Source organism: Python bivittatus, unplaced genomic scaffold (genome assembly GCF_059951505.1).
Source record: "Python bivittatus isolate LINGU-HERP-01145 unplaced genomic scaffold, Pbiv_v1 ctg000560_np1212, whole genome shotgun sequence".
Classification (NCBI taxonomy): Eukaryota; Metazoa; Chordata; class Lepidosauria; order Squamata; family Pythonidae; genus Python; species Python bivittatus.
Window position 1 is genome coordinate 1,210,855 of NW_028277083.1, and position 23,082 is coordinate 1,233,936.

General features: G+C 46.9%; 1 protein-coding gene and 1 long non-coding RNA gene across 2 annotated transcripts in view; one reads left to right on the plus strand and one right to left on the minus strand.

Moving 5' to 3' along the window:
• The first annotated feature begins 391 nt into the window (after window positions 1–391).
• The window catches only part of CACNA1H (calcium voltage-gated channel subunit alpha1 H), an 83,524-nt gene continuing 60,833 nt past the window's right edge, over window positions 392–23,082 (plus strand). Inside the window, exons 1-5 of the mRNA XM_088147908.1 lie at window positions 392–511; window positions 1,401–1,534; window positions 3,545–3,642; window positions 10,191–10,350; window positions 13,389–13,704. Of these exons, the coding sequence (XP_088004034.1) occupies window positions 419–511; window positions 1,401–1,534; window positions 3,545–3,642; window positions 10,191–10,350; window positions 13,389–13,704 (801 nt within the window). The 5' untranslated portion in view covers window positions 392–418. The remainder of the gene's footprint in view (window positions 512–1,400; window positions 1,535–3,544; window positions 3,643–10,190; window positions 10,351–13,388; window positions 13,705–23,082) is intronic.
• LOC148214802 (uncharacterized) lies at window positions 3,637–5,681 on the minus strand. Its single transcript, XR_015797409.1, has 3 exons — window positions 5,556–5,681; window positions 4,055–4,243; window positions 3,637–3,777 (listed from the first exon to the last, which is right to left on the minus strand). It is a non-coding gene; the product is annotated as an uncharacterized LOC148214802 (long non-coding RNA).

Consider the following 23,082-nt stretch of genomic DNA (forward strand, 5'->3'; position numbering starts at 1 on the left):
GCAACACCACTTTCCCCTTCACACTGTACTTCTCTGCTTTTCTTCCTGGTCTTCATAAAAGAGGTTTTATAGCCCTTCCTTCCGGACCTGACATACTGGTTGCCCAAGTCTCAAGGGAATGCCAACTCTTCATGACCCTTGCTTTTCCAGAAATGCAAGGAAATCATTGTCTCAGTCTGTGTTTTATTTCTAGTACATTTTTCAAGCTGTTTTTATGGATGTTTTTATATATTTCTTTGTAAACTGGCTGTAGATATTAAAAGAGGGTAAAGACATCACAGTTTTCCAAGTAAATCATTAAAATTCAGGTGCCCTGATTATCATGGGTGTTTTTAAGACCAGGGAGGTGTGCCATAGAAATACCACCATCTCAGGTTTTCCTTAACTCTGCCTTCCCACCTGGTTCGAGCATGTCAGCATGCTGGTCATCCTCTTGAACTGTGTCACCCTTGGGATGTTCCAGCCATGTCAGGATATCAGGTGCAAAACAGAAAGATGCGCAATCTTGGAGGTAAGAGAGACACCTCGCTTTGTTCATGTGGACGTGGACCTCAGCCTCTTGAAGCTTATGGGCTGGGCTTCAGCCAGCAATGCCAATGTCTCCTGAGTCTTGAGTAGTCTACAGGTAGGGTGGGCCCTGGAAAGGGCTCTTCACGGTTTGAAGACCCCGAGGGCAAAAGGGTGAGGATTAGGGCAGGTGGACAGCTCAAAGCACTGAGGTTCTAACTAGTAGGTCATGCCATGAAGGAGTTCTACCAACTCACCCAACAGATCCATATAAGAAAACCCCAGCCCACCTCTCCTGGCCAAAATGAACCTCTTACTAGTCTCCTTCGTTCAGCTTCCATTAGATGCTTTGGAGCTGTTTCTTAGGCCTTAGCTTGTCCATGGTTTTATAGATGGGATCGGATTTAGGCTGTTTAAGTAAGGAACTGGAGGAAAACAGTGGCATTATCATGAGCTTGGTTTAATGTTCAAGCCACAAGGCTTATGAGTTAAGTTTTGCAAAGAGGAGAGAGGACGGGACACCCTCCTGGAGGAACCTGATGATCCACCTTCCTTTTCCAACAGGAACTGCTGGAATACTTCCCCAAAACAAGGAAGTGAAGGCAACTAATTCTTGCAATGACATAAAGGAAGAGGTTCATTTTTTTTCTTGTCTTTTTTTCCTCCTCCCACCCCAAAACAAACTTTCTGGGGGAAAAAATGCCTCCTTCCAAATATCAGCTGCCAAAAAACCAATTTTGCTCAGTGTTGAGCAAAATACTCTTTCTCCCTCAAGGCTCCACCTCTCTGCCTCTACGCAAAAGCTCTTCTGTAGTGGTCTGGACAAGGCGAGCCTCCCGTGGAACTAATGATCGTCCTTCTCTCTGTGTGTGGCGTCCTTGTTTTAAATCCAGGCATTTGATCACTTCATCTTCGCCTTCTTTGCTGTGGAGATGGTTATCAAGATGACTGCCCTGGGGATCTTTGGGCACAAATGTTATCTAGGAGACACGTGGAATCGCCTCGACTTCTTCATTGTCGTAGCTGGGTCAGTAGACAAAACACGTCTTGGTCTGCTGAAGTTGCTAAAGGCCAAACTTTAATCGGCGTGGGCGGTGGGCAGGGGTGGGGGAATTGTTTAAGAGTCCAGCTTCCTTTTGCTGCTCCCAATTCTTTTGTTCTTTTTGCTGAAAGGGAGCATGAAAAAGGGCCAGATTTTTCAAAGCCTCATAAGCATCCCAGAAGTAGGAAAGGGCTACACCGCTGGTTTTGTAAAACAAGGTATTTCGGGTCGGGGGCCGGGGGGAGAAACAAGCTGGGAAAACATGCAGAGGGATGTTTTCCAACCACTTAATCAGACAGTGGCCATCAGAGATATCTGTATTTCCTTCTGTGCAATGAAGTAACGTGTTGCACCTCGGTTTCTGTTTTCCCTGCAGGGCATCCAAGTGTGGGTGTCTGTGCGCACACATGGGGAAGTGCCAGGCGGGTTGCGTATGCTGGGCTCTGGGTCATGTGACCAAGAGGAAGAGGATGGGGCCTAGAATGGAGCAGTCACCAATTTTCTGAGCTGCTTCCAACAGACCCTTCCCTTCGGATGCGATGCGAGATTTTTTCCTAGAATTTTCTTCTCCACAATCCCTGGTCAGATCCAGATCCGTTTTCAGACTCTGGCCCGATTCTCCCCCCATGCCAAATGTAGCCCCTTTGGTTCAGTTTCAGAGTTATCCTGCTCACGGCAGGCAGAATCCTTTACCCCCTTTCTTTGCAGCATCTCATTGGGTCGGAAAGAATCAAAGTGGGACTGTTCAACTCGGTCCTCCTCCCTGATCTTTCCACCCACTCCTATTCCAGATCCCTCTCTCAGCCAATGGCAGGCAAGATCCCATCCTATTTGCCCTGCCTTCTGTGACGTCACAGCACCTGCGTCACAGTTGCTGCCCTTGTTACAGATCTCCTTCATCAACAGCGTGCCTCTCCCGGGCTTGCTAGAGAGTGCTCCCAACACGCTAAAATAAATATGTCTCCTAGTGGCAAAGTGGTTGGCCATACATCACAGCTCCCATTTATACAACGGGAACAACTTTGTTACCTGATAAATGGGGTGGTAAGCAGTCAAACAGCCTCCCGAGATTTGCCTTATTTGCACCATGGCTTTAGACAGGAGACACCCACCTCCTAGAAAAGCAGGCGGACGTGGGCGTTTGCAATACAGGTCTCTTTGCTGGGTAGCCCATTAGCTCCTGTGTTTTTTGGGATGGTGGCCACTCAGTGAATCCAAACGGATGGGTTTCAAGAGTGCTGGATGACCGAATGCAGAAATGGGAAGGTGTGACCTGAAATGTATCACCTAGAGATTTTTAAGCTTTGAAAAATCTCACAGATGTTCTGTTTTCATGCCAGTGAATATTTAATTTCTGTACATGTAGGCACAGTTTTCCATTTGTTTGTACATAAAGCAGGATGCATTAAAAAAAACAAAACCTACAGCAAGAAAAAAGTCCAGCCAGGAATACAACATGACCTTCAAAAGTGACAAGCATTAGATGGCAATATCATTCTGACAAACACTGCGGGCCTCTGATGTAGTAATCTGAAATGGAAAGAAGAAGAAGAAGCAAGAAGGGAGATGGGGAGAGAGAAATAACCGCAGAGCGAAGAGGCTGATAAAATCAGATCCAGTCGCTTAAAAGTTTTCTTCCTGGCCTTTCTGGAAGAAAAGCCAATTCAAATGTCAACAGCGAAAACATCTCAACTCTCTCAACGGGGGGTGGATTTGTCCCTCCAAAACTCTATAGCAACCATCTTTGCTGTGTGTTTCCACTAATTTTGAGCTGAGGATCAATTCCTCCAAAATGGAGTAGATGCCGAGGAGGACATCTGCAACTCTAACCCTCATGGCTGAAAGCCTTTGCGATCCCGGAGGCTGATGAAAAATAGTGCAGATGTAAGAAACTTGGTTAGGGGTTGACTGCACCCAGCCTGTGTTTTTCAGCCAAAAGGAGGGGCAAATCCTGTCATCTTTCTCACCTCTTATGTTTCTTTCTTTCTCTCCCAGCATGATGGAATATTCCTTGGATGGACATAATGTCAGCTTATCAGCCATCCGTACTGTCCGGGTTCTCAGGCCTTTGCGAGCCATTAACAGGGTGCCAAGTAAGTCTGAACTCTTTTGCCCTTTTCGGTGGGTGGGCTTCCCAGTCGGGCAAATGCATGGGGAGAGTTGGATCTTGAGGGCCCGTTTCTCGCGTACAGGTCGGCTGGCTGGCAGAGCTTCATTTTGCGACAGTCCTGTGAAATCCAAGCAAGGTGGGTGTCCAAAATCCAGGGCCTGCCTTAGTTGCAATGTGGGGGGTTAGCCCACAGCCCAGGAGAGGGAATGTATTGGTCTGAATGCATTCGATTCATTTATAACCTCCCCCTAGAACCCCAAGGCAGCCCCCTCCCTGCTTCACGCTCGGAACAATCCTGTGAAGAAGCTGAGGGAGCAGATTCACATCAGCCCTGCACGTCAGTCTGGACCCTCCAACCTAGTTAGCCCTGTTAACCCTTTACATCAACCTGGTACCTTCCAGGGGTTTTGGACCTCAGACTCCATATTCCTTGGCCATTGGCCATGCTGGCTTGGAGCTTTGAGATGTGTTGTCCAGTACTTCTGAAGGGCTAAATAGTGCCTCTCTCAATAGCTGATAAACATTTGAGCAATGGATAAGACATTTTGCAGAGCAGCTTGCTAAGAAGTGGGTGGCTGATTCTTCTAAACAAGAGAGAAGAATGGATTGATTCTAGTAAACGTTAGGTGACATTTGAACTTTTAAGCCTCTTTGCAAATTGGTTGTTGCAAGTCCCCTGAATGTCATGTGCAAATCCTTCCTTCCTTCCTTCCTTCCTTCCTTCCTTCCTTCCTTCCTTCCTTCCTTCCTTCCTTCCTTCCTTCCTTCCTTCCCTCCCTCCACCCCTAAGAACACAAGTCTTCTTTGTCTCAATGCCAGGGACAGAGACCTTGAGGACCGTGATTTTCTTGGCCCTCTTCCTGTTTGTTTCTGTCTTAATGGATTACTCTGGAAAAGCTAATAAAGCCATTAATGTCAAAAAGACAGAATGAATGCAGGCCACTTGGCCTGGGGAAGGCCATCCATTCCTACTCTCCCTGGCTGTGCTGCTCCAGCAGCTAAGGTCCTTGACATCTCCCAACCCACTGGAAGTGCAAACACTGGGCTGGTCCCAGGCATTTCCAGACTAAGCAAAGCCTCCCCCATTCCACAGACAGAAGTTGATCAGCCTGCCAAGTCAAGGCTCCACTGAATCCCTGCTCCAAAAACACACTGCTGTACAGCAGGAATGGCTCATGATCACACATGGCCCACAGTGGACTGCACAGGCAGAGACAACTTCTTACCTGCAGTCTCTGGTCTTCCCCAAGATTGCTGACTGCAGGGCATCAAAGAAGGCTACTGGGGGAGACAGCTAGGCAGAAAAGGCCAGCAAAGCCTCAATTTTGCCATGCCATGTCCTGAACAACAGGCAGAAGCAGCTGGCGGAGAAGCCTTCTAATGCCCCATGGTCCTCCTGGTCCCTCCCTGAAGATGCTGGCAGCAAAGCTCCAGAATTCTATTTCTGCATTATCTGGAATCTGCAGAGTTCTGCTCAAGTGGCACGTCCATTCTCAGTTTGGTTGAATGTGGAATGTCTGCTTACGAAATCAACCAGGATCTCCACAAAGGGGGCCCCTTTCTTTTCCCTTTCCTGATTTCCCAAGAATGTTGCCGACTCAGTTTCTGGTTGTGCAAAGGAGCGTGCAAGGGCACTTCAGTTGCGAGGCCAAACCAAACCTGAGTTTGCCTGCTCAGAAAGGTTCAAGGAGCCTTAAGCCCCTACCAGCTGTTTTTCTTTTCAATCCAGTTTGGAAGATAAGCCAACCTTTCGAATTCATTTCCTGGCTGTGCCTACTTGGCAGTGAGTGATTCTTAGCTGATATGTTAATACGCAAATTCTTTTATTGCTTTTCATCAAAAATCCTATTTTGCTGAGAGCTGATGTAACAGAAGAAAAACATGTTTGGTACTTACCAGAAAAGGGTGTTGATGTTCTCTTCCATTGTTTGAAAAGCTTTTGAGCTGGCTAGTGTTATGGGGAATAGCCCTCCTTCCAGACTGCCTTGGTGATGGGAGATGTGCCAGGCAGAGGAGTTTTTCTGCATTCCCTTTCTACCAGTTCTAATTCCATTTGATGAAAGCCAGTTGGATTCTGTATTTCTTCCAAAGGAAAAGAACAGTTGGATAAAATTCTCCCGGGTGGAATACGGGCTTCTGGCGCTTATTTACGGATGGGAAGCCAAGAGGTAGGAGGGGCAGTGGGAGAGAAGTCCTGGCCTTGAGAAGTTGTTGGAGAATTTCTCCATCATGGAGTCGTTGATGTTGTCTCAGCTTGGGGGTTGGCTTGCAGGTGATTCATTACCCAACTAGGGAACAGCATCAGGGCGAGGGAGGGTGGGGTTTGCTCCCTGTTTATCTACAGCAGCTTGCCCTGCCAGTGTGGGTGGGGTGTGGTTTTCTCCTTGGTAGCTCCTTGATTAGTGTATTGTTTTCTGCTCGATTGCTTGTCTGGTGCTGATCCCTGCTTATCTGGGTGTTGGCTGCTGGAGGGGTGTGTTCTGGTCTTTTTATTTCCTTCCTAGGTTTTTTATTGTCTCTTTTGAATGGTGTGTAAATGTGGTATCTGGGTGTCTATTGATGACTGATTCTCTTCTATTGGAATTGCCCATCACATTTCTCTGCCCAATGCCCCCAGTTTTGGAAGGCGAGTAATGCCCAACTCTATCATTAGCCTCCCACTCGTGGAAGTGGCTGAACTGTTCCATCATCTCCACAGACTGGCATCCTGGCACTTTATTTTCCCCCGCAGGGATCATCACAGCTTCTCTCTTCTAGCAAGAGGCAGTTCACGCCCCAGGGGAAGGGGGAAGCAGACCCCTTAGATGCCAGCTGGGGAGCAGTCCATCCTTGCTACCCAGCCCTTGAAACAATGAACACAGAAATCTAGACATCTCCCTCTGTGCCAAGGGCTGGAGTGGGAACTGATAGCAACAGCCATCTGAACAGGCCAGCAAAACATTAAGGCTGTGAGAAGAATAGTCTTCTTCTCTCAGGAGCCTGTCTACTCTTTTAGACCGTCTGAGACTGTGTCTCTCACTATATTTCAAATCCCCAAGCCCTTCAACAGTATCTTACTTTCAGTCTCCAGGGATCCAACTCATGCTTTCCTTTATAAGTCAGAGACATTTCTCCCTGCATGTAGAAAGCTAGATTCAGGAGAGGGTGGATTCTGATAGAGGTGATCTGTTTGGACTACAAGCCTTGTGAAAGAGCAACATGTTCTCAGTTGCCGAAAGAAATGGCGAGCATTATCTGTGCCAGTCCCAGCACCGAACCTCTTAGGCTGTGTTTGATATCAACCATGCATTTGCATAGAAGATTTATGAATGTAAAAAAAAAGAAAGAAAGAAAGAAAGAAAGAAAGAAAGAAAGAAAGAAAGAAAGAAAGAAAGAAAGAAAGAAAGAAAGAATGACCTTGCAGCTGAGGACTTCTGTTCAGAATTGTTCTTGGAAATAGCTGGAAAAAAAGTCCTTTAATTTGTGTGGTTGCAGGGGGAAATGTCCCCCTTGACACAACTTTTCCTCATCCTTAATTCTATTTTATGACTATTCCCCACACAGTTTTCTTAAGAACAGTAGATATAGAATGAGTGAATTAGGCCACATAACATCAAACCATCTTCCCCAAAAAGGTACCCTCCAGCTGTGTTGGACTGCTTCTCCTATCATCTCCAACCAGTACAGCTACTGTGGGTGCTGGAGGTCATAAGCCAGCCTATCTCCAAGGACACTGATGTGGGGAAAGCAGCACTCATCAACACACACCAGCCCCGAGGCCTATTTAGTGGCAAGTCCACTGATGGATTCATTGGAGAAGGAACGGACTTGCAAATTCATAGAAGGCGGCAATCCTCTGCATGCAAGTCTGGGGTCATTTGGGAAGAGTGTGACTGGGAGTGAAGAGGGAGGCATAAGAGACGGGTCTTGAGCCCCGCCCAGCAGAAGGAACGGCAGGAAGCTCGGAGAGCGAGGGGACACAATGCCCACCTTGGTCCTTAAAAGAGAAGCAATCCTGCATGGGGGGAAAAGTAAACTAGAAAGAGCTGGTCCGGACAGATTCACAGAGGGAGAGCACTTTGTGGAGAAACCTCTTAGCAGTATGAAACAAGCCGCCAGAAACCTTTGCTGCCACCAGCAAAATCCATCAATCGGCTCGGCAGGATATTAAAACTCCCCATGCGTTTCCCATAAAATAGTGCCGTTTCAACCCTTCTACTTTCTTTTGTTGATTTAGGCTGAGACTCAGGGCGGACCTCATACTTCCAACAGTTGTCATCCAAAAGCAGGGACAGGTTTCTAACAGCTCGCTTCTCATGTGCACATCTTTTGGGATGGACACCCCTTCAATCCCGTGCTGCTGGCCCTCAGCTGCTGGCAGAGAGATTCTTTTTAGGCAGTATAGATTTTGGATTGCAGTGATTTAGGAGTCAGGAACAAGCCATGTCATTGAAGATGGTTCACAAATGCCAGGTCAGCTTCACCTTGAGGAGGATGCAATGTCTGAGCTCCAGCGAGAACTTGGAACAGCTTCTGAAGAATCTTTGGAAACTTCTGATTCTCAGTACATTTTCAGATATTGATTAATGCGGCTATAAAACTGAATATCTTTGAATGGTATTGTTTCTTCTTGTAGTCTAAGTATCACTTCCTGTGATTAAGTATTATTTCTTCCATCTCTTTCTTCCACTCTGAGATCATGCAGAGAGTCCCATCTGTAGGTCCCAAGATGGAAGAGACCAAACTTGAGTCAGAATGCTTCAGAAGTTCTTTTATTGTAGTCCTGTCCCTACTGGGAAACATTGGTGTTCAAGAAAGACGGGGGACTCTTAATTACTAGAATAAAATGTGGGTTTACAGAATGCGCCCTGGAGTTGGGGGTATGCAACTGTCTTATTCTGGGGCAGTAAAAGCAGTAAAAAAAACAAAAAAACCCCAATCTTCTGGCATCTTAAATTGAATTTATTATGGGCATTTTTTTACTTTATTTGCAAGGCCTCTAGATAATTTGTTTTGCTTTTTTCTGCGTTAGCCTAGGCGAGAGCAAAAATTCAAGCATGCTGAACATCTAAGAGATCATTGGTACTAATATTCACATTAGCATCAGTGCTACTGGCCTTATTTTTGTGCAAATTATTAGTATTCATCATTATTTAGCAAAAAGCCTGAAGCTGAGCTTCGTATTCCAAATCCCCCACCCCACCCCCAAGTTGTCTTCAAGTTCCTGAGGATGTCGTTTAGGGCTAAGCTAGTTTGGAAGGTCCAGGGCTGAATCCAGCCCAACAGCTGCCTTTCAAGTAAGAAATCATTTTCAGATCCCCTTTGATGTGGGACTTAGCCCCTCTGTAAGGAACAGCCAGCCATCCCAGAGCCACAGAGCAGCAATCGGACTGTGTGGGTATAATGAATCTTAGATAGCATCGGCTATCCACGTAATCCTTTCTGATCCCCCAATTCACAAGCAAAGCCTTAACGTTTGCTGAGTTTCCTGAAGCCTTTTTTCATATAAATTGGATTCTGCCTTTGGCGGTAGGCCCCTTCCTTTCTTCCCACCATTGCGCGTTGAGTCTTTTGCTGGCTGAAGATGGCCTGCAGTTTGCCCCCCCCCATCAAAAGAAAGGGTGAAAGATGCCTCTGAACAACTCCACTAATGACTGAACCTAGAGATAGTCCCCATGGCCCCATCAGTCCATTATCTGCTAGGAAGATGACAGTATTGATTAATAATTATTTCAGTTCAGGTGCATGTTGCAGGCATTTAATCTCAGGGTAGAGCTGTTCCAGTCCTGATGGCCACTGGCTTAAGTTTTAATATATTTTCTTTTTGAGAATAGCTTTATGGGTTTTGTTGCACTCTATGTCTCATACCATGGACCCTTAAATTTGCGCACTGTGTGGAGATGTCAGGCATAGTCATAATTTAAAGACGTATCTATGAGTTACTGAACCTGTGGTATGGGTTGGCCATCCATGTTTTATGTATTTGATGGGGAAACCATCTGGGAAGTCCAAGGCTGTAGGCTAGACTGAGAGGTCAAAGAATCTCAGAAGGCAATGGCACATCGGGTAGAGAAAGCTGCAGGGAGGTGTCAATGAAGTCACCAGACACTGACCAGGAGTCCAACAAGTGGATCAAGGCACCTTGCTGACCTTAACTGATCTAGAAAGCTAACCTGGGTTGGACCTGCTAGCCCTTGGATGGGGGTCCATCAAAAATGCCCAGGGCTGGAAGCTACAATGGGGAGATGAAAAAAAACAGAAGAAGACAAGGACAACCCACTTCCATATCTTGCCAAGAAAACAATCTGGACATGTCCATGAAGCCACTAGCTTGACTTGAAGGGGGGTTTCTCTTTAGCTCTCCACTCACAGTCCGTGTTCTCTAACCAAGACCCCACCCAGCACACAGAATGAACAAAGACCACATGGGCTCTCCTTGAAGAGACGTTCTGCCTGGAGGAACCAGCCTCATCTGGCTGAATCTGTGTCCCTATTTGGCCAAAGCCACCCCTCTCTCTGATGCCCCTTTTCCTCTCTCTGCTTTCTCCACAGGTATGCGCATTCTTGTCACCCTGCTCCTAGACACTCTGCCTATGTTAGGCAATGTTCTCCTCTTGTGCTTCTTTGTCTTTTTCATCTTTGGGATTGTCGGTGTCCAGCTCTGGGCCGGGCTGCTGAGGAACAGGTGTTTCATAGATTCCCATTTTCAAAGGTAAGTTTCCCAAAATCAGTCATTTCACTCTCTCTTCCTGTGCCAACCCTACAGTTGGGTAGAAGCAGGCAGCTGATTCTGTGTGTCACCAAGCAACTGAAAATAGTTACTTTAATTTAGTGTTGGCTTTTGGCTGATAAGGAGGAGGAGAAAGCATGCTTCTGGGATTTTCTGCCTTAGGCTTCAAAATAAGTTGGGATGGCTTAGAGCACAATTCATCTTCCCACGTAGTTGGTCATGGGGGTGAGGGACACCTCCAAAAACTTTATCTTGCTCTTCTCCAAGAGTGTCAGCATCACGGAAGCCACCAGAGAAGGAGAGTTGGGTTTGGCTTGCTGATAAGAACTTCTTTTGTTCCAACACCCTTGTCTGTTGACCTGTAGTGCGAGTGACATTCTCCAGCACTGCTAATTAGTCCTGGAGATGATACCGTTTCACAAGCACAGACTGTGTCCGGAGGCTGGAAATGGGGACGCAAGATCCTTCCAGTTGGCTTGAGCCAGAACTGGAAACTGTTATCCTAAGCAGTTCAGGATTTGGAGCTCAGCATCTATTGATTTTAGCCTGGTTTGTTCTGATTTGATTGCATCGTTCAGCACAACAACAATTTCCTAATGTAGGTTTTGGCCCCTGGAGTCTGAGACGGACTATGCCAAAGCTGGCTGCTCTGCTCTTACCAAATGCAGCATTTCTGGCCACAGAGTCATCAGGTGGCACCGAGGATTTGCCGCCAATGGGGGACAGGCGGGATCACTTAATCAACTAAGCGGGGCTGAGTCACACCTTGAAAATAATTCATACCTTTGATCGAGGTAAACCTATGGGAACAGAAGGAATGGCAGATTATTTTAGAATACAAAAAAAAAAAAAAAGGCTTGGATGACATGCAATGAAGGAGATAAAAGAATGAACTTTGTTCTCTTGAACATTTTCTAAAGTGTGCGGGGGGGGGATACAGATTAGGACTTTCATCCTTTTCTACACGTGTCTCCATACCGTAAATCTATGTGCACGTTTGCAAGCGCTATTCTCTGACGAAAACAGCCAAGGCTGGGCGACACGGTGGCTGATTCGTTTCACCGGCCTCCCCCTCCTGAACTTAATTGCTCCATATTAACTGGAGGGGGATGGCTTGAACTGGGAGGTGGAGAGACGTGTCCCCTTCCTGTGATATGTGGAGGGGCGTCAGGAATGGGGGAATGTTTTTCACATAGCGCACCGTAAAATAGATGAGGGATGACCTTTGGCAATACCCTGCCCACGGGTGGGGAGAAAATGTAACGGTGTGGGGTCTGCGAAGAGGTCTAGGGGAAGTGGGCCCCTCCTTATGGGGCTGAGAAAACGGTGGCTGAAAAAAATCTGCATGTTTCTGGAGTTTCGGAGGCAAGTCTGGTCAAGGCAAAGCAAAAGTTGGAAAACAAGTCACCCACTCGTTAGCAATTAAAACCTGCCACTATCTCTGTCCAGCAGCCAACCCAATCCCGAAGCAATTAAAAAAAGATTTCAGATAAGCCTCCAGCGCCTGTTAATTTCTCTTTCTCTGCTCTTTTGGCAACCCAAAGAGCTGGAAATGGCAGGGGTGGGTGGGGGGGGGTTCCTGAACAGATGGGCCAAGGGCGAGGTTTTTTCAGAAAAACACCCAGCTCAGGAACAGAGAACCGGGCTCCTCAGAGATGAACGGTGGCGGTCCAGGGATGCACAGGAGGGTTCAGCAGGACCATGAAGACGCCAGAAGGAAAGGTCCGAGTCTCACCGAGACTGGAGTGGCCGAGCGCTCGATTCCAGCCCATGGGCAGCCTCTCACACCTCACGCCACCGTCCTCTCTTGTGGCCGTGAATTCCATAAGCTAAGAATTGCCCTGCAGTGAATGAGTCTTTCCCCTGGCGGCTGTCGAACCACCCGGCCATCCGTTTCCTGCCCTGACCCCTCATCCTTGCCTTCCAAGCGATGGCAAGAAACGCCCCTATCTCCTCTCCCCTCTTCCCCAGGATTAAAGTGGGAAGCCTGTGGGAGAATTCAGCCAAGCTGGAAACCTATTTGCTTGTTTGCTTTCGAAAGCTATGATGTTCAGGTTGGCAACACTGCAATGGTTTATAGAGATTTGGGCCACCAAAGAATCCTAAATGCATATATTTGTACTGAACTATGTGGAAAAAGAGCAGAGTCATGCATATGTATTTATTCCAAGTGTGTCCTACTGTGTGCAATCTTCTTACTCTGAGTTAAGTGAGCATTTCAACCCGAAAGAAAGGAATTCTTATTAAGCGAGTCCCAAATTTTTTTCCAATCAGCCTCTTCTGTTTTCCATCATCATCATTATTATTATTATTATGGTGGTTCACACAGTCAGACAGATGTTTAGACTGGACTTGGCACTTTGATCCACCTATCGAGTCCTTCCCAAGACAGATGTTGTTGGATGGTGTTAAAAGTATCGTCGCCGGATGGAAGCCGTTCCAAGTAAAGCTGCCTTTTGCAGTGGCAAATGCCGATGGTCTTCAAGGGGTGCTCCAGATGTTTTGGGATTGCACCTAAGGTGCCTGTAGCCATTGGTGCTCTCTTTGCTTTCTTTTACCACAGTCGTTCTACTTCTATTTGCAGGTCTTTGTATTCTGTGATTTTCTCCACCTATCAAGTCCTTACAACAGTGTTGTCCAAACTTGGCCACTTTAAGATGAGTGGACTTCAACTCCCAGAATTCCCCAGCCAGCTGGGGAATTCTGGGAGTTGAAGTCCACTCATCTTAAAGTGGCCAAGTTTGGACAACACTGCCTTAAAAGGATCGGGGATAAGCAGATGTTGTTGTTTGACTATTACTACTGTTATTATTATTACTGATTTGTACCCAGTTCAGAAAAGACTAAGACTATGCACTGGTTTCTCCCTGACCCGGCCACAGGCCACAGGCCACAGGCCGGTGCATTGTTTTTCCCCTTGGCTGAACTCTAACTGGCATCCAGCAGGAATCCGTGTTTCAGATGCTGAATCTCCTCCGAGTCTTAACCACCTGTGGGGTTCTTTCCTTCCCGTTCTCCAGGACACACAACCTGAGTTTTCTGCATTCGTACTATCGGCCGGAAGAGGGGGAAGAGAACCCGTTCATCTGTTCGTCCCACCGGGATAACGGCATGCAGAAGTGCTCCAGCATTCCAAACCGCAGAGAGTACAAGATGGATTGTACTTTAAACGTGGACGCTTACAACCCGCATTCGGACACGCTGGACTTCGGCAGCCGAAACGCCTGCATAAACTGGAACCAGTATTACAACATTTGCAGGACGGGGGACTTAAACCCACACAATGGAGCTATTAATTTTGATAATATTGGCTATGCTTGGATAGCTATTTTTCAGGTAAGGAGACCTCTCCTTCTCTTCTTTCGTGGATTGCGACCGAGGGTTTGAGAGGAACAGCTGCCGGGATGCGGAATGATCCTCAAGGACGGCTTATGCTGTTAAGCAACACGTCAAACGTTCTGCCTCGGCTTCCTCTGGCCTGCGAGGGCCGGCAAAGCTAAAAGCTTCATTTATTGCTCTGTTGTGGCAAACCACCAGGAGCCCATGCGGGTCGCAACAGTGTGTAAATAAATAAAATAATACACACGATGAGAAACCTTGAAAGCAGACGGGAGACTTCTGCCAGCCACCCACTCTCAGCTCCCGGTTTCAATCTCCAGTCCTGCCCTTTACACCCCGGCAGAATCCTCTGCTCCAAGGGCGCCCCTAGGTGGCAATCCTGCCCCTGGGGGAACGTGGTCTCGGCTGATCCCCCGAGTCCCGCCCTGACACGCCAGGCTCTCTGAAGCACCAAGCTCTGAATTTGCTCCGTAGACTGACACTGGGGAGGCTCAGAGAATAGGGGGTAGTTGTGGTCGATCTAAGCGTGGCAAGAACAGGCAGCGAGGTCCAGAACTTCTGGGGTCAAGTCCCAAGGTGACAGCGCAGGGGCCAGAGGCAAGCGTTTACTTTACGCCAGACAGAATGCAAAAAGTTGGGCTCACACCATAAATGCCAGACTAAGAAGCAGGTCCTGAGAAAGGTGCCTTTATATAGTGCAGAAGAACACAGCCCCCCAAATCCCTGGAGGTATTCCCCGAGTCCCATCAGCGAACTGCCATTTTTAACATGGTAGAGAGGATAAGTCATTAAAGAAGCATGTTCATCCTCTTAGCTGCATTGAATCGGTTGATTTAGATTTAATTTAACTTCACATTGAAAGAAAGGAAATCCCATTTAATTTGCTTCCCAGCCTTGCTGACCTCTAATTTGGGGGGCGGGGGGGGCATTCTCCTTGTCATGCAACCCGAGGAACAAATGCGGCTCTTGACCCATAAAAGCTGTGGGCTCCTGATAAGGAGATGGTGGCAGGGATTGGTGCTTGGGGCTCATGGAGGCCGTGCAGCATGTGGGCACCACCCAAAGCAGAGCTTGTCAAGCTTGGGACGGACAGGACGGAAGCCACCACAAGTCTGAAATGCAGCCTTCACAATGCTGCTGCTCACCCTGAGCCAAAAGGAGGTGGGGTTGGGAATCCAGTGGTGCTTTGGAGGCCCTAATCATCACTCTTGTCATCTTCCAAATTATACATGGTTGCTCTCCATTTATTCCGTAATGGGCTCTTTGCCGCGATTCATTATGAAAGCAGATTCCGTTACAAATTATGAGAAGTAATTATCTTATGGGGTGAAAAAGAGCAGACAGGACCTAAATTAACAGTGAAATATTCAGATCCCTCAAAGAAGCTATGGAGGCAGGAAGTGGCTTGGATGAAGCTTAGCATTGACCCTTGCATGAGAGGCATTGCCCACCTCATTATATTATGATGTCAATTTTTGGCAGAAGTAAATAAAAAGTAAATGAACCGTTCAGCGCATCAACCAGGTTGTAGGCGTGGAGCTCTGAAGCTCTACCAGATTGAACTGCAGTAGCCGAGTCCTACCCCTGAAATGCTCAAAGTCTAGCCTGTTAGGGATATGTTTCACCATTCCCCTTCCAACGGGGAGAGCGCTGCAAAATAGCCACAGAGTTTATGCCAGCACAGACCTCAGCAGCATCCTCATCAAACATCTGGACAGTTCCAAAGAAGCTGTGAGTTGGACCTTGCCATGAAGTTCAGTTTTTTTGGTTAAGTTGCCAGGATTCCTTTTTGCAGTGAGCCCTAAAACTGCCCTTTTTCTGAGCAGTGATGCATCTCTGTTTCCCAGCGGGCCCACGCATTGGGGTTGCTGTTGCAGAACCTCTGGGCAGGTGGTCTAGAAACAGCTTCCCGGCTCTGTTGGAATCTCAAGGATGCTCTGAGCTGTTAAGATTTGGTGGGCTTTTCCAGCCCTCTGCTCCGCCTCATCCTCTTGACATCGACTCTTGCTGCCACCTGAAAAGGATACACCCAACCTGTCCCACAGCTGGCATGGCTCCAGTATGGACCATACTCTGCACACCCAGTAGGAGAAGCCAGGACTTCTGACAATGGCTGCAACTGATGCAGGAACGAAAGGTTTGGGACTTCACTAGACCTGTGCAAGCCTTTCTTTATTAGGCTGGGCAGATCTTGAGCTTTCTGGGGTCTAGCCCCCTTTTGCCCCCTCCCATCTTCAGGGCTGTTCTGTCCTTCTCATAGCAGCCAGCCAAGGTAGAGAGTTCAGCTTCCTTCTGTTGAAACAAGTTATCAAAATCCTGCCGTGAACTCTGGTTGCTGCTGACAGCTGCCTTAATATTATTCAGTATTTCATTTTCTACCCCCTCTTCTATAATCTCCCCCTCCTTCCCCAAGAGCTTCAGGAAAGAGAGGGAAGATGAATGGGTGGCTGTCTTGTCTCGGACATTCTGGTCACGCTCCTTTCTCAGCATGGCTGCCTCGCGTTTTCTTCCGCACATTTGCTGTATCAGCAGGGGAAGGAACTCCACCTTGCAGATGGCACAGGGAAGGCCAGGGAGGCACCTTCAGTGGGGCTTGATTGAGCCATCAAGGGAGATGTCTTCTGGGAGAAAAACCCTTTGGAAAGCCGTGCTCTTCCTGCAAGATGGAAGTGAACTCTGCGATCCTGTAGTTCTCCCCCTGACTCTCCCCCATGCATATTTCAAGCAAATTCCTTTTTAGAATTACCCCCAATTCATCAAGAGTTAGTTTTGTTCCAGGAGGCGTCACGCCTGCAAATTTTTGTGGCTCTCAAATGCAACCATCTCGGGAGCCAGAAGTATTGGTTTGGGACATGCAAATCTGCTCCTTGGTTTCCAGTGGTGGGGGGGAGGGCACAGTTGTCCCTCCCCACAGGCCTTGTGGGAACAAGCCAATGGCCCAGCAGTGCCTTGCCATTTACGCAGTGTGCAGAGAGATGACCCCAGTTGCTTTGCAGGATGGATCCAGAGCTCCAGAAGTGATAAGGTGACCCCAGTTGCTCCAGCAATAATCCAATTTGATTCAGGCTCCAGGTCGACAGCAGGATTTGTAAAGAGGAAGCTCCATCTTCTTATTGGCCATCTTGAGAAAGATGGACATCACTTTCTTGCCTTTCACCAGAAAGGAGTGAAATCTGCAGGAAATCTAGAATGTCATGGAAAGAGGATTCCTGCCAGTTTCTTCCCTAAGGAGGCTGATCCTCCATCCAAAGAAGTAACAGTTTAGCTTTGCTCTTGTCTGTCCTGAGCCTCTTTGATTATTCCCCTTCCATTCTCCCATCTTGCTTCCCTGATCTTGTAGCCGTAGCCTCAGGATCCGCCAACCAGTTCCACCGCTACTCGCTTGGCAAAGGAGCCCTGGCATCCAGGGATGGGAAAATTGGTACCCTTGGAGACCCCAAGTGCTGACTCCTTGGCCATCTGCTGCCGGTCAAGCCTTGGAGACAATATCTCCAGCGGCACAGATGGGTCCTCCTCTCGCCAATCATGCAAAACTCTTTGAGTGTTCAAAGCACACTCTAATCTTTACAGCAACCCAGTGGACGAAATCAGTATCGCTTCTATTATAGGCCAGAGCTCAGGATGAAAACCTACACCTTCCATAAAGGTACCCAAGACTTTCTCACCATCCTTGCCACGTATTTTCTCTTCCATGCTCCTTTTCCTTCTTTTGCAAATGGGACCAAGATATGGAGCTACCTCAGGTTTTATGGCTTTACCAATCCTTCCTACTTCATTGTCAGGTGCCATGGCCATCTGTTCTGACCACAGGACACAGATCCTTTTTTTCCTGTGCTTGATCTTCACCCCATGATGGACTTCAGTTGGGGGCAGAAGGAGAGCCTCTCTCTCTTCCTCCCCAAAATATTGCAATGTGGCATTTGTCCAGCTCATCCTGGGCTTGACCTAGCAAAACAATTTCAAATCGTGGCTTCTTGTCTTCCACCATCCAATCTCCAGGGCTGGATCGCTGGACTGATACGTGCCCCACCACAAAAGAGTGGATTCCATTTCCCTGCCTGCTACAGTGCAGCAAATGCTGGGGCTAATTAGCATGATAAATCAAGCCTCATGAATACGTAATGAGGAACAATTTATTTTCCATTACTACAATAGTGGTTGATCGATGTTATTTGGCGTGTGAAGTCTCTGTGCAAATCATCTCTCAGGATTCCCTCACCCTTTCTGTGGATAGAGAAATAGGAGAGATCACTGCAACAGTTTTCACTCAGAAGGTGAAGAATTTGGCAAACAGCATTTCATCTAGGAAAGCACCTCATCCTTGGAACAACCAGTTGCTTCTCCTTTGAAGATGGGGTCTGTTGATGGTGCAAGGGATGGTGGGACCAGTTTCTCAGCAGCTTTGTTCCAATTTTGGGATGATGGTTTATTTGGAGAAAATTCTGCAAAAAAGGAAAGAAGGAAGGAAGGAAGGAAGGAAGGAAGGAAGGAAGGAAGGAAGGAAGGAAGGAAGGAAGGAAGGAGGGAGGGAGGGAGGGAGGGAGGGAGGGAGGGAAGATCTCAGAGGGTTGCCTTTCGAAAAATGTATCCTGGGCTAGAATCAGAAAGTTAGAAATGTTTTAGAGAGTAAAATAATAAGTGATAAAAGAGAATAATTCTTCCAATGGGGAGTTTTTCTGAATGGAGCAGACATTCTTTTTTCTTTTTTCTTGACCAGAAAGCTTATGTTGTGAACAAGTCCATTACATTCATGACAGACTTTAAAATTAACACTTCAGGCAAAATTAGCTGCTTAGCACAGGACAGAAATGGCAGATTTTTATTCTCTAGTTGGAATTTGTTGACCAAAACGAAAGAAAGGGAGAGGAGGGAAGACTTCTGGAAAATATAGCAAAAAGTCTTTGTAAACCCACCAAGAGTTATTCAGTGCCCTCTGCTGATCTGTTGTCGAGTTGGGCTGCCACACCCCCACTTCCAGCAGGTGCAGAGCAAGAGGAAGCACTGCAAGAGCGGTGTGCGAAACCTTTGCCCCGCTTCACATAAAGCAGGCCTCCATGCCAATAATAACATTCTGCTGGGGATGCATCTCTGACCAGGGTCTACCTGGGACAGAAGCAAAGGACTATCGCACATGGTACAGCCCTTGGTTTGCATGCCAAAGGTCCCAAACTCAGTCGGCAGCCTCTCAAGTCCAGCCTGGAGAAGACCAGAATTTGAACCTGGGGAGCTGCTTCCAGTTCTAAGACTAGCTTCTCCAGCTTGTTGTGTTCCCAGTTATTGGACAGTTGTAGCCACACAGTCATTTCAGACTCCTTATGGATGACAGTGTGCCAGAATTGGCTATCTTGGAATTCGTGAAGGCTGAGGTCTTTTGTTATCACTGAAAGCATCTGACCACCTTGTCTTCTTCTGGCCTATTTTTGATTGCCTTCGATTTTTCCAAGCAACAGGATCTTCTCCGATGACCCCTGCTTTCATATTGTATGTCCAAAATATTTAAACTTTAGCTTCATTATCAATCTTTCCAGAGAGCGGCTTGGTTTCACTTCATCTAGCACTGAATGATTCATTCTTCTCGCTATCCGTGGTATTCTCAATTTTTTTCTCCATCTGCACAATTATTTTACAGCTGGGAAAACCAGGTCTTGAGAATATACACTTCTATTGTCAGTATGATGTCTCTGCACTCTGATATTTTGTTTAGATTTGTCGTAGGCTTTGTCCCAAGTAGCAGACATTTCTTATTTAACGGCTTCAGTCACCATCCCTATGGATTTTTGGACCTAGGAAGACGAAGTCCGTTACTGTTTAATCTCTACCTCATGTTCTTGAAGAGAACTGCAGACTTATTCAATAAGCTATTTACATACTATTTACATGTTCACATATGTTCTTAGCTTTTTTAATCTTGAGCAACGGACCAGCTTTTGAACTGTTTTCTTTTTACCTCCAACAAATTGCTTAACTCTTTCTTGCTTCCAGACATCAAAGTCTTATCATCAGTGTATTGGAGATCATTGATTATTTAATTCCAACATCTATTTCTTCTAGTACAACATGATCAGTTCTGCTCATGTTAAATAAATAAGGTAACCACAGACAACCTTGGTGTACTCATTTCTGAATTCTGAACATTTAGTTGCTGCGTATTCCATTCTGTTGTTTCCTGGACATCATACCAATTCTTCTATAGGCAGATGAGGCATCCTTGTACACCCAAAATGTTAAGCGCTCTCCACACTCTCTTGCCTTCTCCGTTATCTTTTGAATGTCCACAATGTGATCTCAGGTACTTCTGCCTCTCCCAATCCTGCTTGTACATCTGGAAGTTCTTGTTCCTTAGATTGTTGACGTCTGGACTGCAAATTTCTGAGCATTATCATACCAGCATGTAAAATAAGGGCAATAATTCTATAACTTGAACAGTCTTTAGTGCTGTACTGCCCTATTTTTCCCCTTTGCACTGGAATATAAATTGATTTTTTTTCCAATCCCTTGGCCACTATTGTTGGATTGCCATCCCCCAAATTCCCATGGTCGTGCTGGCTGGGGCTGATGGAACTTTTATTCCATCACATCTGGAAAAACACCAGAGCTAATGGTGAAAACACTAATTGGATTGCTCTCATGAACTAGACTTTCTAAATTCTCATCTTGATTTTTTTTTTCCAGATTCTTGGACACTTACATCACCGACAATTTCTTAACTTTTTTTATATATTTATCTCTGGAATTGCTAAATACAGAGGGGTGGGGAATGAAGAGAGAGACAGAGAGAAGATCCTATTTTCTTTTAGGGTTTTTCCTCCCAAAATTGTTTTAGTTTTCCCAAATTGGTTTTTTTTTTTGTTTTTTTAATGCACAGACATGAAATTAGGGAAGCGGGGGCAGAGTTTGCCTCCCCCAACCTGAGAAATCTAGGCGTCCAAGGCATCTGGAGTAGATGTACTTAGCACCCATCCAAAATTACATTTTGTGGCCAGGATGAATGGAAGTGACAGCTCAGAGACCTCCCAAAATGCAGAAGGATTGTGGCAGGCCTGTCCGCTGTTTGCTGGGTGGAACTGCTAAGATCATCGCAGAGAAGGAGAGCAGAAGAATTTGGAACTGGTGAATCAAAGGGGGGGGGGAAGAAAGAAAGTATAATGGGCAAAAAACAGATTTTCCCCCTTGTTCATGGCTGCCATCTGGTCATGGTGGAGATCTTGACACTTCATTAGATGTTCTGGAGATGTTATTGATGACCAGCACTGCCATATTTCTGTTCAACTTTATCACTTCCTGCAATTGGCTTTGCCTTCTGCAACCCTCCCCACAACCTTTTCCTCTGTTTCCTTTTCCCTTTTCTTTCTGTTCCCTTCGACCCCATTCGGTCTATTTTCCTTCCCTGCCCATCCTCCGCAGTGTCTTTTCCAGCCAGATGTCTCTCTTCGTACTGTGATAGGCAGCAGGCCTTCGTCTCCCTCCGGGCTTTCAACGTCTCAAATTCTTTCATGTCTCCCAGAGCAGAGAGTTTCCTTTCTTGACTCCAGGGCCAGTCTGGGAGTTAATTTGGCACATCCTGCAGGAGAAAGTTGCCAATCTTCTAAGAAGTTGCATTTCTTCTAACACAACATGAAAAGTCGGTGCCTTCCTGTAAGCCATGGAACAATTTTGTTCATGAGAGGATCACACAAATCCATGTATCATGTTAGCAGGTCATAGTACTGCACTGTTTGAAAACCTCCAACCAGCCCTGTTGCTGCATTTGTTCAGCATGATTTGCACCCTACACCAAACTAACCAACACAAGCTAAGCCATTAAAAAAAAAAACCAAACCAGATTAGCAGCAACAAAGTTGAGTGTTTTCTACAAATGCAACTGCTCCATCTTGACCTGACCTGCAAAGCACGCTGTGTGAATAGAGCCCATAAATTGCATTCCAGTGGGAGCTGAAACAAGGTCTGTGTTAGATCTCCATTAGTGCCACCAGGTCTACCATGTAGGAAGAGGATTTCAGCAGCCCAGGAAGCAGATCCTGTAAACTTGATTTCCCCCTCACTTTCTCCTTCTCTCTCTCTCTCTCTCTCTCTCTCTGTCTCTCATGGCTGCTTTTCTGCAGTGGGGCAGAAGAACATGCTAGCCCCACCCATGAACGAAAGCAGGGGAGGAACCCCTGAGCAGTTGCTTATTCTCACTTATTTTCTTCCCCTGAATTCTGCTCTGAGGCTTCCCTCCCACAAGGAAATGTTCACAGAAGAGGTCTGTCCAATATATTGGGGGTCCCTCAGCTCGTTCTTCATCGGAGCGCCTGGAGAGAGCAGCCACCTGTTTCTGCAGCTGTTCCAGCAGGGTGCCAAGAAACCCATCTTAGGAAGACGAGTGATGGTGACAGAAGGAAAACCCTGGCATGGGGCCAAGACGTGTCGGTGGTGCCTCGGCTTTCCTTGCAAGATGCTTTCCAGCTCTGGATTTCCAGCACAGCTATGCAGATGAGGAGGGCCCTTCATGGCTGGCCAGCTGCTTCAAAGGCCATTGAGGTGCCAGGCCAGGAGACAAGCAACTGGCTGGTTTCTTCTTCTTTTTCTTCTGCAGCAGGCCAGAAGACTTCGATGTGATGGAGGCTGAGACATGTTTCAATCTCTCCTTCCTTCTGCAGGCTACCCCTATGCCACCTTTGTTTCAAAACTCATATTATTAGGCGTGCCTGAAGACATTATTTTTGATGTTTCCCTAGCTGAGCGGGAATTGGAGTCACTAGGAATGACTTCCAAGAAAGCATCCAGGGCTCTGCTATTCAGGGATGGGGGGAACATGTTAGTGGGGCTGGGTTATCAAGAGGGGCCTGATGGATCAGGCCACGAACAATGAAAAAAACAAAATAATCCAACGTCTTGTTTCCAACCATGGCTGACCAGAAGGTTCTGGGGAAGCCCACAAGCAAAAAGCAATGGGCACATTCTTCTCCGTGGGTCACCTCTCCACCATTAGCATTCAGACAGACCATCTCTGAACCTGGAAGGGCCTTGCCAGTGACCCCTGGCTGAATTCCACTCATCCAGGAATGGTCCGAACTCTCTTTGACAGCAGTCTGAAACCAGGGTTCACCGTGGGACGGTGAGTTCCATGAGTTAATTCTGTTATCTGGAGAAGGTTTCTTTAGGACAGTCTCCATTCGCAGCACTTCAGTTTCACCATGGGCCAGGAAAATGCTTTGCTCCCTAGCATGTGGCTTAAGATTCACATATGTGGCTGTTTTAAAATCCTGAAGTCTCTGCTCCATCTGCACACTTGGCCAAGAAGTGACAACTTGATTGAAGAAGCCTTGGATTAGCTTCTCAGCCCAGTTTAGGTCAGCCAAGTGCTACTGTCTGCTGAGACCCCTCCAGACTGAG